The 13,601-nt window shown below is 34.4% G+C and overlaps 1 protein-coding gene across 1 annotated transcript; it reads right to left on the bottom strand.

The window, feature by feature from the left end:
- Positions 1-6,940: 6,940 nt before the first annotated feature.
- On the bottom strand, positions 6,941-9,303 carry LOC105186432 (glycine-rich protein 5). The gene is made up of 5 exons (XM_025300285.1): positions 9,192-9,303; positions 8,742-8,803; positions 8,123-8,406; positions 7,100-7,453; positions 6,941-7,050 (listed from the first exon to the last, which is right to left on the bottom strand). The coding sequence occupies exons 1-5, from the start codon at positions 9,204-9,206 to the stop codon at positions 6,941-6,943; spliced, it is 825 nt and encodes a 274-aa protein (XP_025156070.1). The 5' UTR covers positions 9,207-9,303.
- Positions 9,304-13,601: the final 4,298 nt, after the last annotated feature.

Below are 13,601 nucleotides of genomic sequence, written 5' to 3'. Positions count from 1 at the left end.
AGTTGTTATTTAAATTTGTTTAGTATATTTAGATGATGTAATTATTTTTAGTAAGACATTTGAGGAAATGATTCAGCATTTGAGGATTGTGTTTTTATGTTTTCGGGATGCTCGATTGAGTTTGAATCCAATGCACTTTCTTGGGAAGAACTGTTAAATATTTGGGCTGTTATCTTAAAGGAGAGGGTGTTCACTGATTCGGAGAAAATTTCTACAATCAAGGATTGGCCGGTTCCTCAAATTAAAAAGCAGCTCTGTAGTTTTCTAAGATTTGGCTCGTATTATCGGAAGTTTGTTAGGGGATTTTCATTAATTGCAAAATTTTATTCTTTAACAGAAATTCTTTCAAAATTCAGTTGGATCGAACAATGCCAAGAATCTTTTGTAAAATTAAAGAGAAGTTTGATTTCTTCTACGATATTAACTTTCTTCGGAGTAAGGGACATTTATTTAGATACGGATGTTTCAAATCATGACATCGGAGCAGTTTTATCTCAGATTCAAAGAAAATCTGAGAAAATAATTGCTTATTTCAGTCAAGTTTTAAATAAAACAGAGAGGAATTATTCTGTTACACGTCGAGAATTATTAGTAGTGGTTTCAATGAAATTCTTTCATCATTATTTGTATGGAAGAAAATTTGTTATCCGAACGGATTATATTTTTTTGAAATGGTTAATATCATTTAGAGATCTTGAAGGACAATTAGCTCGTTGGTTAGAGAAGTTTCAGCAATATAATTTTGAGATCTGATATCGAAAAGGTAATTTACATCGAAACACCGATGGACCTCTCGTCTTCCATGTGAATTGCATTCTTCCAATTATTGTCAAAAAGTTGTGCATAAAAAATTGATGAATAAAGTTGAAAAGATCGGTCAAATTGTTTTAGAGGAAAAGCAGGTGAATTGGAGGCAGGTCCAGTTGGGGGATGGAATTGTCTTTATTTTTCTTCTAGGAAAAGAGCAAGGTCGACGTTCAACCTGGCTAGAAGAGATATTGAAGGGCTCCTCTGCAAGAATCTACTGGAATCACTGGGATATTTTCTTGATTCAAGAAGTAGTTCTTTATAGAAAATGGAAGTCACTGAACAAGTCATTGAACAAGAAACATGTTTTACAGATCGTTGTTCTTCGTAAGGAGATTAATGTCATAATGGAAGGGGCTCATGATTCTTCTCCAGGAGGACATTTTAGTATAAATAAAAGATTGGCTAGAATATGTTAAAGTTTTTATTAGGCTACTTGTAAGAAGGATGTGGAAGATTGGTGTAGGACTTGTGTTGCTAGAGCGGGTCCTTCCGATAAAGGAAAATCTCCTTTGCAGATTTACAATGTTGGTGCTCCATTTGATAGATTGCAAATGGATATATTAGGTCCTTTTCCTTACAACTCTTCAGGGAATAAATATTGGGTCTGGGGAGGAGTTCGTGGCGTTTTTTTAGTAAAATTCAACTGGCTTTCTTATAGTATGAAAATGAATTTATTTAAACCAAATATGTTCCATTATTATCGACAATATTTCGCCATTTTTCGGGTAGAGCCATGATGCCATCGGTGAAGAACTTCTGTGGTTTCTGGTTGAAAAACTGAATCAAGTGGTTTTCACAGGCTTCTTTTGAAACCAGCTTAATTCCATGGAGAGAGTTCTGCAGAGATCGGAACAAGTGATAGTCAGAGGGTACTATTTCTGAACTATACGGTAGATGCATCAAAACTTTCCAACCAAGCTCTCGCAATTTTTGACGGGTCATCAAAGAAGTGTAGTCGGGCGTTGTCATGATGGAAGACAACACTTTGCTTATTATTCAATTCGGGCCGTTTTCTTTCAATTGCCTGGCAATCTTTCTAGTTGTCCACAGTAGAGTTGAGAATCAATCGTCTGACCAACTGGAAGTAGCTCATGGTGGACGATTCCCTTCCAGTCCCACCACACACACAGTATCAACTTTCTCGGCGTCAATCTTGGCTTCGCGGACACTTGTGACGGTTCACCATCCCTTATCCATGATCTTTTACGCTTCCGATTGTCGTATGTGATCCATTTTTCATCACCGGTTATGACACATTTCAGAAATAGCTCGATTTCATTGCGTTTCAGCAGCGCATCGCAGCTGAAACGCAAGTTAATTCGGTCTATCATGTTTTTCGCGCTCAACTCATGAGGAACCCATACATCGAGCTTCTTTTTGCAGCCAGCTTTGTGTAAATGGCTCAAAACAGTTTTGTGGTCAATGCCTAGCTCCAAACCAATATCGACACTGCTGATATGCTTATCTTGCTGGACTTTTTCAAGAATTTCATCAGCTTTTTCAGTGATTGGACGATTAGAGCGTGACTCATCCTTCACATCAAAATTACCAAAACGAAAGCGGGTGAACCATTTCCGCGCAGCAGATTTTGATAAAGTACCTTCACCATACACAGCACAAATTTTTTCACAAGCCTGAGCAGCGTTCTTCCCTTTGTCGTAATAATATTGCAAAATATATCGCAATTTTTCATTACTTTTCTCCATTTTCAAACGCAAACAACTTTCCAACCACTGCACCAATTTCGATATTTATACACTCAAAGTAACGCTCGAAGTGTCACCTTTCCAATGAATGTTTAGTGTCACTGCGATCTGTGTTTCCTGAGTTATTTGCAATTGACGCCATCTATCGGGAAAAACGTCACGAACTTTTTCCCAGACCCAATATATGAGGTTTTAAGCTCATATATTTCCTAACGAATTTATATTTTAATCATTTTTCTACAACCTTTTTTGATAAAGTCATGCCGTTTTGGAGAAAATGTTACAAAATGGACAATCTTTTCTTGTAAAGTCTGTGGTTCAGAATAAAAATTATCGTGGGAAACTTTTTGAAGAAGTAAATTAACATGTAACTCAATCAAAATGCTCCACGTAGTAGACGATCGGATTTAAATCTCATGTGAATGTACATATTCATGCGTATATGTATGTATCCCGATCTTAATGGTACCCAGGATCAATAGTGTGGACGTGACAGGAATCTAATCCAATGTGTGCGTGTGCGTGTGCGTGTGCGTGTTTAAGTTTAATAGTGCATGTTGCCTCCTCTCGTATTTAACATTTCTTCTGTTTGTTGGGGCATACTGTAAATCAAATTTCTAATTGCTTCTTGTTTTATGAGGGTCATTCAAATATATACCGAATTTTTTTACCTGCGGATTCAGAAAGAGCCGCAAGCGGGCCGAGGCGCTTCAAGCAGTCAGGTAGAGATGTATGGAGAGGAGCGATCCCCGCAACATTCCTGAGTTGCTATTCCTTCGTCAGTAGCACCATGACTGAACAAGAGGTACCTACGACTGTTGCGCAACGCATTATCATCCGATTTTTTGCTAACGAAAGCGTCAAACCAACTAAAATTTTGACCAGACTCTAAGCACAGTTTGAAGGTGATACCCTGTCAAGAAACTAAGAGTTTGATTGGGCCAAAAAATTTTGCAGTGGTCGTAATGCTATGGAAAACGAAAGTCACGAACGTCGTCCGTGATTAAGTGTCACTGATGAAAACATTTGGGCCGTTTGCTCATTGATGTTCTTCACGACAGAAGAACGGTGAATGCAGGATATTATTGCGAACTGCTGGACAACGTGAGAATTGCTTATCGCAACAAATGACGCCGGCAATCCATTCACGACGTTCTGCTTCTCCATGACAACGCGCGGCCTTATACAGCAGCCTTAACCCGCGATAAACTCAAAGAAATATACTGGACACCTCTTGAACACCCTCCTTACAGTCCCGATTTATCCCCATGTGACTTTCACATGTTTGGACCTCTAAAGGAGGCTTTAGGAGGGGAAAGATTTGTGCGTGCGTGCGTGCGTGCGTGCGTGCGTGCGTGCGTGCGTGCGTGCGTGCGTGTGTGCGTGCGTGCGTATGCGCACACGTTTTTGAACCGCAATACAAGAAAAGGTTGTCCATTTTGTAACATTTTCTCTCACCAATACGGTACAACTTTATCAAAAAGGGTTGTAGAAAAATGATTAAAATATGGACTGTTAGGAAATAAATGAACTTAATACCTCATACATTTTTGTACCGATTCCTCTGAGCAATGCAACAGTTAAAAAACAAATTTTCTCATAAATCAAAGTCTTCAACATCCGCCATTTAGTAAAACATTTTTTACAATTCACTGCTGGTTTTCGGTTATTACAAGAAATGTCCAAGCTTTAATTTGAGTTTTGTTTCATTTCAATACAATGATTTTTGGCTAAGTTATCACTATTGAAAGATGTTACACAATTGTGCTAAATTTAGTAGCCTGTTTTTTCGCGGTGGGTTACAAGGGCTTGTAACTAATATATACATAAAAAATTATATAATGTTATAATAGTTAATAATAGTTTTTGTGTTATCCTTGGAAATAATTTAAGTAATTTCGGGGTATTTCCGAGCAATTTAAGGCAATAAATTCCGGACATTCTTCAGACATTTTTTTTGCTTGATGGTCTTGAGTCTGTTTATTTTTTTTTTAATTTATCTATGAAATCTAATTTGGACGAAACTACATACTACGCAATTAGATGTCTATAATATAACAATAACCGTCTCTCTAATACAAAATAAGTAACAAAATAATTTTAAGCTTTCTCATGGAGTGCTTGTTTCATGAATAACTGCAATTGCATTATAAAGCACATTTTTGTCAGCAACTTATATGTTAACGTGATGATCCACGAATTTGGGTTCCGCGAGAGATTTATACTGGACAGTCACATGTTAATATATTATCAAAATTGAAAAGAATTTTTAAGAAAATGGATTTACGAATCAATTTTAAAATATCACACTTAAAATTTTATTGTTACATGCTTCTTTTATTTAATACATTTATTTAATACATGAAAATCGTTTAATAATATAGTAATAAAATTGATTAATAAAATCGTTTAATACATATCGTTTAATATAATATTTAATATGTAAAAATCTTCATTCTATGTATATACACAATGTATACATAATCATAAATAATTTATTAATCGATTGAAAAAAAATTGGACACTGAAAGAAAAGTGAAAAACATATTAAAAACATATAAAACTTTATTAAAAACAATATCGCGTAACGTAATATTCTATTTACAAGACATATTATACATTGTATAAACATGACATGTTGCTTTGAATATGGATATTCAAGTAGGTATATTGCAATCACATATAATTGGTAAAGTGTTGAAGTGAGTAAGGTACTTGAGAATCTAAATTGAGGTGTGTGCCTAATTTAACAATGAGGTATAGAAATTCATTCACAATCATAATTGTGAGTTCTAACAATGTATGCTCGATAGCTTCACACAAAATTTGATGTAGTTGCTATATAATATTTTTTAAGGAGCACTCGAATTATTCGCAAGTTGTTAAAATTCACATGTGCTTTATCATGTGCTCATATCACATGTGCTTATATCTATTTACATTAACACTAGTATAAACATAATTAATTTTTAATTCCGAATCACAAAATATTTAAATATGAAGGTAAAGAATAGACTACTTGATGTAAATAAATTGGAATATTCAAATCATCTTCGAGAGAATAGAATTATTTAATATACTTTTGTGATTTATCATACTTGTGTCATTTATCACAAATTTATCGCACGAATTTGTCATTTTGTCAAGTGAATGAGTCAATATCTATTTGAATCTATTAAATACAAAACAGCTATTGCATTTCACAAATAAATCAGAAGGAAAATATATATTATATATATGTCAATTTATCAGTCAAGTTGCATCAGGTTATTTGACATAATATGTAATATATCACTTAAATTCAGAAATTTTGAATTAATTTTCACCTTGATTTCATTTAGATACTATGAAAAGTAGATATAGTCCGTCTGTAATAGTTATTTTCACCTTGTGCAATTTCATAAAAAAATATGAATTTAAATTTAAATTTAAAATTTAGATGCGCGTCAGTTCTCGTTTGTTGTCTGATCATATATTTGTCTGTCGTGTCATACTTGTCTGTCTCAAAACTAGGAAAATAATTGTATTCAATATATTCCCGTCAGTATCGTTATCCGTCAAAAGTCATCGAAATCATAATTTCACTAACAAAAGTAAGCTTTAATTTAACTTAACTTATGATTCAATTCGTTCAGATATAGCAAAAGATCATCCACATATTATCGTATCTCGTCTAATCGATTGCCATATCAAGACTAAAATGATGACTTTTTCATTGGAGCAATGATGTTTATCATTAAAGTGTACTTCAGATTGATATACATTAATCAATCGGAAAGTACGACAATATATAGCGTCATCATTGCACATATTGTATAAAATATTGGCCACGTACAATTATTCTTATTTTTTCTTCTTATGATAACTAGAGAAACCACTACCGTGTCCACCACCTCCACCTCCGCCTCCACTGTAACCACTCGAATAAGAATCGTAGCCACCGCCGGAACTATAACTGCTTCCGCCGTGTCCACTGAAAGATAATGTGTATTTTACTATAGTTTTCTTAAATTATTTTCTTTAAAAATTCTATACATCCTTAAGTTGATTGTTATTTCTAACTAATCGATCCAACATTTACCTGCTACCGAAACCAGATGATATACTGTTGCCGAAACTATTGGATTCAAAGTGGTGATCTCCGCCGCCTACATCGTGTCCTCCCCCAAATCCAGCTCCAAACTCTCTATGGCCACCAAATGTACCACCATTAACATCATTACCTCCATGACCTCCTCCATGACCGCTTCCGAAACCACCTCCTCCGCCGTATCCACCGCTGTGTCCTCCTCCAAAGCCACCGCCGCCGCCGCCGCCGCCACCGCCATAGCCACCACTTCCTCCGTATCCACTGCTGTGTCCTCTTCCAAATCCACCTTCAAAACCGCTGCCGCCACCGCCGCCATGTCCTCCATGTTCAATGATTATATCGCCACCACCACCGCCGCCACCGTGTCCGCCACCAAATCCACCTCCTCCTCCATAACCACCACCTCCACCATGACCGCCGCCAAATCCTCCTCCTCCTCCATAACTACCACCTCCACCATGACCGCCGCCAAACCCTCCTCCCCCTCCATAACCACCACTTCCACCATGACCGCCGCCAAATCCTCCTCCTCCTCTATAACCACCACCTCCACCATGACTGCTGTCATGAATGATTATATCACTACCGCCACCGCTTCCGTGTCCACCACCAAAATTGCTGCTCCCACCATAACCGCCACCACTACCATGACCACTGCCAAAACCGCCGCCGTAACCACCGCTACCACCGCCACCACCACCATGATTTCCATGTTCTATGATTATATTGCCACCTCCACCGCCATCTCCGCCATAACCACTACCATGTCCACCATCGAAACTGCTATCTCCGTGGCCACCTCCACCTCCTCCGTCACCATGGTCTATGATGATATCTCCGTGTCCACCTATCGAAATTTATGCTCTTAGAAAGTTATATACCTTATTCCATAGTCACTACTCATACATATTTAGAGAAGTGCGCTTACAATTAATTACTTTTATGAAAAAGTGCCATATGAGACAATGAGAGGAACGAAAGTAACAAGTCATTCATGATGTTCTCACGAATGTACATTCATTAAATATGCTGACAAAGACAGTTTTGATCCGCTCTTTCTCTCTCTTGCATGTACCGTGTCTTCAATCGACAAAGTGGCACGATATAAAGTACCTCCAGTAGCTGTATTGCTCTTGTAACTTTCACGGTACTTGAAAGTGAGAGGAAACGTGACCGATTGAAAATATTTCGCTACAATATACTTAGGAAATTAGTCGTACATTTTGCTCGCGTCATCGCATCGTAAAATCAAATGATAGGTAACACTTTTGAATATACGAGTGTTTTTTGCATTTCATATATTACAATACTGATATGATATTAATATTATTTATGGGTGAATTATGATATAAATAATATATGACATTTCGGATTTTTATTTCATTTATATTAATACACATTCTTTTTCTGCGCCACTATTGTTTACTTCGAAATAAAAAAGTATACCATAAGAAATTTATTAAAAAATAATGAGAAAAATTAGAATATATAATATAACTTGACAATTCGCTCTCACCTCCACCAAAGTCACCATGACCACCGCCGCCACTATCGAAGCCGTGACCTCCCCCATGACCTCCGAAACCACCACTAAAACCACCACCGTGATCACCTCCGTAACCATCACCGTGTCCACCCCCCAAACCACCTCCGATATTTCCGGGACTAGTAATTTCTATGTGATGGTTATCACCGCTTCCTCCACCGCCGTGACTACTACCCCCGCCGTGATCCTCATACTTTATGACTTTCTTGTCGTGATGTTGTATAATTTCCGGCACATGTATCCTTATATGCACACTAAAACATCAAAAATATGCTTAAACCGGGAAAAAGTTTGCACATTTCCGTAAACAATTAATACACCTTCTAAATAATTGCCGACATAAAAGAACTTTATGGCGTTTCTTATTACATTCTTTTGAAATTATCATGAGCTTTTAATGTTGATTGCATACTAGTGTTAAAACGTTAAGTATACCTTACATTTTTACACAAATTTTATAAGTAAGCCACTTATAAGTAATGATGAATAGCGTTAAGTAATTATTACATTATTACAACAAGTTTACTTTTGTCTAATGAAATTACAAGCAATTAGCGCGATTACAATCAGAATTATGATTATAACTCACTGTTCGTGTCCAAAGGTAGCAAAACCAACTGATAATATACTTGCAAAGATGAAGGCCTTTATCTATAATGATATTAAAAATAATATTTAAAAATTTGTTAATTTGTATACTTTTTATACATATATAAATCCATCTCAAATCCGAAACGAAGAAAAATTCTTGTTTCGTCAATTTCTATATTTTGTTATTCCAAAGCACTTAAAATGCCCATTTAAACGCCAACAACAAAGTTGTTGTTATATATATTGATATATTGAAATTTTGATTGATATATAATATCAATCAAAATTTAATCACGAAACCGTCGTTTAACCGCAAATTTATATAAAAAACAGGTTATTACAATTGATAATACTTTCAAGTGTTCGGTTGCACATAAAGTCTTTACCATTGTATCAATTTCTTTCATCAGTGAATGGCATCAAGCGATTGTTCGCTTTAATTTCTTACATATTTAGACTTCATGTTGGTACCCAAGACAATCCCAAGACGATCGGATCAGCTAATCCTTTTCCTGTCTCTTATTCCGCGCACAGCTCACCACGACGATCCGGTACACACTGTAATATATTTGCGACCGCGGTCTTACCTATATATATACCGGATCGGAGGAAGTACCGGAAGAATCGAGTGGGGATGAAACGAAGATCTCGCTGTACTACCGGAGAGGTACTGTCAGAAGAGTATTCCATGGAGGAAGCCAAATGTGTGATGCACGAAATTAGTGGGCTTACCCCGCAGTGTAATTTAAATACATGTACTCTTCAGGCGAAATCCAACATACGTCTTGTAAGGCGTATTTAACGCATCTCTGCGGATGGGAACGGTTGTGACCTGCGGTTTAGAGAAATTCACGTTTAGGCTTTTTCAAACTGTTGACGTTGCTGTTGTACCGACATTGACTAAGACATGTGTGATCGATCGCCGCTAGCCATGATTGTGATAAACGAGAGCATATGAAATCTCATCAGAGTCTGTAATCAACTTTCACGGAACCTAATTTCAGAATGAAAAATAATTTTTCTTCAGAAAATGAAAAGCTACAGAGAAAAAACAAGAGTGAGAAAAAAAGGAGAAGAAAAAGAAAAAGAGAAAGAGAGAGAGGTTACTTCACATATTTTAAATTAAGAAGAAAAAAAAAGTGGAACACACACACACACACACACATGTTATATTAGTTTCGGTGCGTTTTTTTATTGAATTAAAAATTAAAATTTTAACGGAAGACTACATGTATGTGTGTGTGTGTATGCGCGCGCGCGCGCGTGTGTGTACATATTAGAGTTCGTTGGCAATATCCACTGTATTTTCTTTTTTGAATTATTTCATATAAATAAATTTTATCATTACAGCGGTAATGTACGTTATATTGTCAGATTAATTTTATTTATAGCTTTATAAGCTTTACTTGATACGTACACAAACATAACAAATGAAAGTATAAATATTAAATCAACATTAGGTCAAAATTAGGTCATTAGGTATTGCAATTAAACTACTTTTCCCGATTTCCAAAATAAAATAAACTAAATAATATGATTGATGAGCATATATAACTTTGGAAAAGTTTTTTTTAATGAAATATTTTAAGTACGAAAGAAATATATCTGTATTTTTTTCGCACGTTGCAACCTAAAAATGCTCCTTCCAATCTGATTTTCGTAAATTTATTACAAATGCATATGATAATAAAAAAATAAAATTTTGTTTTCGATTTTGCACATTTATTTGATATTAATATTTGTCGAATAATTCGTATATTATTCATCACGCCGAATGACTTATTAAGAGAAAGAAATATATTTTTTCATCAAAATCTTATGCGTGTTGGGAATGTATGAATAATAGATATCACCAATCTAAAATTGCGAAGCTACTTTAAAATGTGATAAAGTAATTTATATAATTTATATAACGGTCGCTACATTAATATGTGTGATGCATATAAGAAATTATTTGTATCTCTATCGGTTGATCAAATTATAAATTGTAAATTGTACAGGTAAATTGAATAGGTTCGATTAGGGACTGTTGACAGATAAATACCGCAAACTGATTCAGATGTGCTATATCGGTCTATTAATCTAATAGGTTAAACTTGACACAAAAAAGCATAATAATACAATCTAAATTAAAGCATCTCAACGCAATATAAATTCTGATATGATGTAATAGAAATTTGCAATTTCATGCATAAAGATATATTTGTATTTCGTTATAAACTCTAAACTCTTTTTTGCGATTCTGTTATGTTAGCACTAACTTTACATTGTATGCCAGTATCTAAAATTATTCATAAACTATCTTAAATTTTGTATTCACGACTACTTGAAAAAAAGAGCTTGTCCTCTTTTTCACATGTGATGTTAATTTCGCATCCTTATTGAAAAATACGTTATATGAAGAGTCAACTTCAAACTGAAGTAAAAATAATTTATTTAATATATACATATATCCCTAATTAGAAAAACTATGACAATACGCATTATCTTCGATGAAAAATGTTGCAGGTAGAAACAAGGAAAACATTATATATATTCTCTTTATAGTGTGCTCAATGTATATTTATAAATGGCTAGGTATTTAAGATCTTAGTATAAATATATTAAATATTTTTATGTAATTGGATTTATAAAATAGTTTTTTTATGTCGTTTGAAAAATACCATCGAAGTAACATAGCGAAACGCAATAGATAATTCTTGTCCATATAAAATATGCGCTTCTAACTTTGAAAAATTGGTTACATTACTCTCACTTCACATATGAAAATTCTCATAGCAAACTTTATATAGCTTTCTTTGCTGTATTACAAGTTTAAATTTCTATTCTTGATAGAGTGGCACGTTTTTACGATGCGATAATCGAATCTGATTATTTTTTTGTTCTGTTATAAATTATAAAACGGATATTTGCTCCAACTTTATAGTATAATAGTGTTCCTTTATTGCTCATTATACTATAATAATCATTATTATTATAAATGGTTGTTTCACGTTTTCTGTTGCTACTTGTTTGCTATCAATGTAATACTGCCTCAAAATTTGTGGACATTTCTTGTACAAAAAGTTGTTTTATGTTTACGTACGGTTGTGTTGGTTACACGATGTTCTATAAAAATTAAGTTATCTATATGGTTACACGATGTTCTATAAAAATTAAGTTTTCATTAGCATTGACCTATATGTAAAATATTTGTTTAAAAAATGTCAGAACATAAATTAAATTTATGCATTAATCTGAAATTAATAACAGCTTATAAAAACAATAGAAGCAAATGAGAAAATATCAAATTTGCTGAAATACTAGGTCTAATCGTTGAGAAATCTTTTTCAATGCTTTGTATGTAACGTGAAAGCTTAGAGTAATGATTTGTCTCGCGCTTTTCAGCCGACATTAATTATCGTCTAAGATTCCTTATATAAGGTGTCGCAAATTTATCGAACTGCCTTGTGTTTCTGAAGATTATTTTATTAATACAAAGCAAAATTTCCTTCAGCAAAATCATTAGAACTCTAATAACTTTTAAATCTAAGCGAAGCTTAATCTAAAGCAATTGAAAACAAAAAATACTCCAGAAGAAACTTTCAATTTTTAACAGAAATACAATAGAAATAAAAACAATATAAAATTATTCAATGAATCTTATACGAATTTTATTTGAATGGATTTCTATTAAAGAAAACTCGATTCTATATTGTCCGTAAAAGTGCAGAAGTAACATTTACGACATCTTGTATATCGTGGAATTCCTCACTCTCGTGTATCTACCTGTACACGTTAATGTATCTCGTACACCTCACATATAGACATAGCTGAGTAACAAAATAGAAAGTAGTAAAAGCAAGCGGTGAGATAGGGCGCAGGGAAAGGGAGAGTGAGTGAAAATAAAAGGATGAGAGCGAGGCCGTATGGGAGAGCGAAAAGGGAAATGAAACACATACACATATACATATGTACACGCGCACATATATAGAAGTTGCTGAGAAACATACACCGTCATAACGAATAATCGTGAGAGGTTCTCCCAGTTGCCGTGTGCCGCTCCTTATCCTTTCACTCTTTTCCCTTATCGTGTTCCGCGCGGTAAATTCCGCGGCAGAATGACCACCGGACGAGCACGCAACTGGCTTCTTTTTGCCGCAGATTATTGGCCTTGATTCCGTACTCTGGCTGGCATTGACACGGTATCCGTTATATCACTTACCAATTAGCCAACGCGATGTATGAAAAGTATATTTTCGTGGTTTGATTTTTCTTCAGCACATTCTGAAGCACATTCAATTCGCCAGCTCTCAAATGCTGATATATTGCTCATTTTATATCAGGGTTTGTTAATTATATATTATAATAGATTGTAACAATGATCTATGTGAAATTATACCGAGATAATATAAAATATAAAATTATACTCGTAACAAATTATATCTCTCTCAAAGATATTACCGTCAACTATGTAATATCTGTCACGATATACTTATTTAATAATGATCATTTAATAATGATGGATATCTGTCACGATATACTCATTTAATAATGATGATTTAATAATGAAAATTAAAAATGATCTAATATTATATGGACAATAAAGCGACAAAATAAGCACATTTTTTTATTTTAATGTCTCATAAAACTGCTTATATAAATAGGTATGTACAAATTTGGTAATAACTTGACTTATTGATATGTACAAGTTATACATAGAAATCGGTTTTAGTTACGGTTATCGATTTTAGTTATGCATAGAATTCGATTTTAGTTACGGTAATTAGTTGGCTAGTTTTGACCAAAAATTGGAGTTTCGGATTTTATTAAAATTAAAAGAAAAGCTCGCTGAAAAGAAATTTCGGCGATATAAGCA

Source organism: Harpegnathos saltator, unplaced genomic scaffold, assembly GCF_003227715.2.
Source record: "Harpegnathos saltator strain DR-91 unplaced genomic scaffold, Hsal_v8.6 scaffold347, whole genome shotgun sequence".
In the NCBI taxonomy this organism is placed as follows: domain Eukaryota; kingdom Metazoa; phylum Arthropoda; class Insecta; order Hymenoptera; family Formicidae; genus Harpegnathos; species Harpegnathos saltator.
The sequence above is the reverse complement of the archived record's forward strand: the minus strand, read 5'-3'. Positions and strand labels throughout refer to the sequence as shown.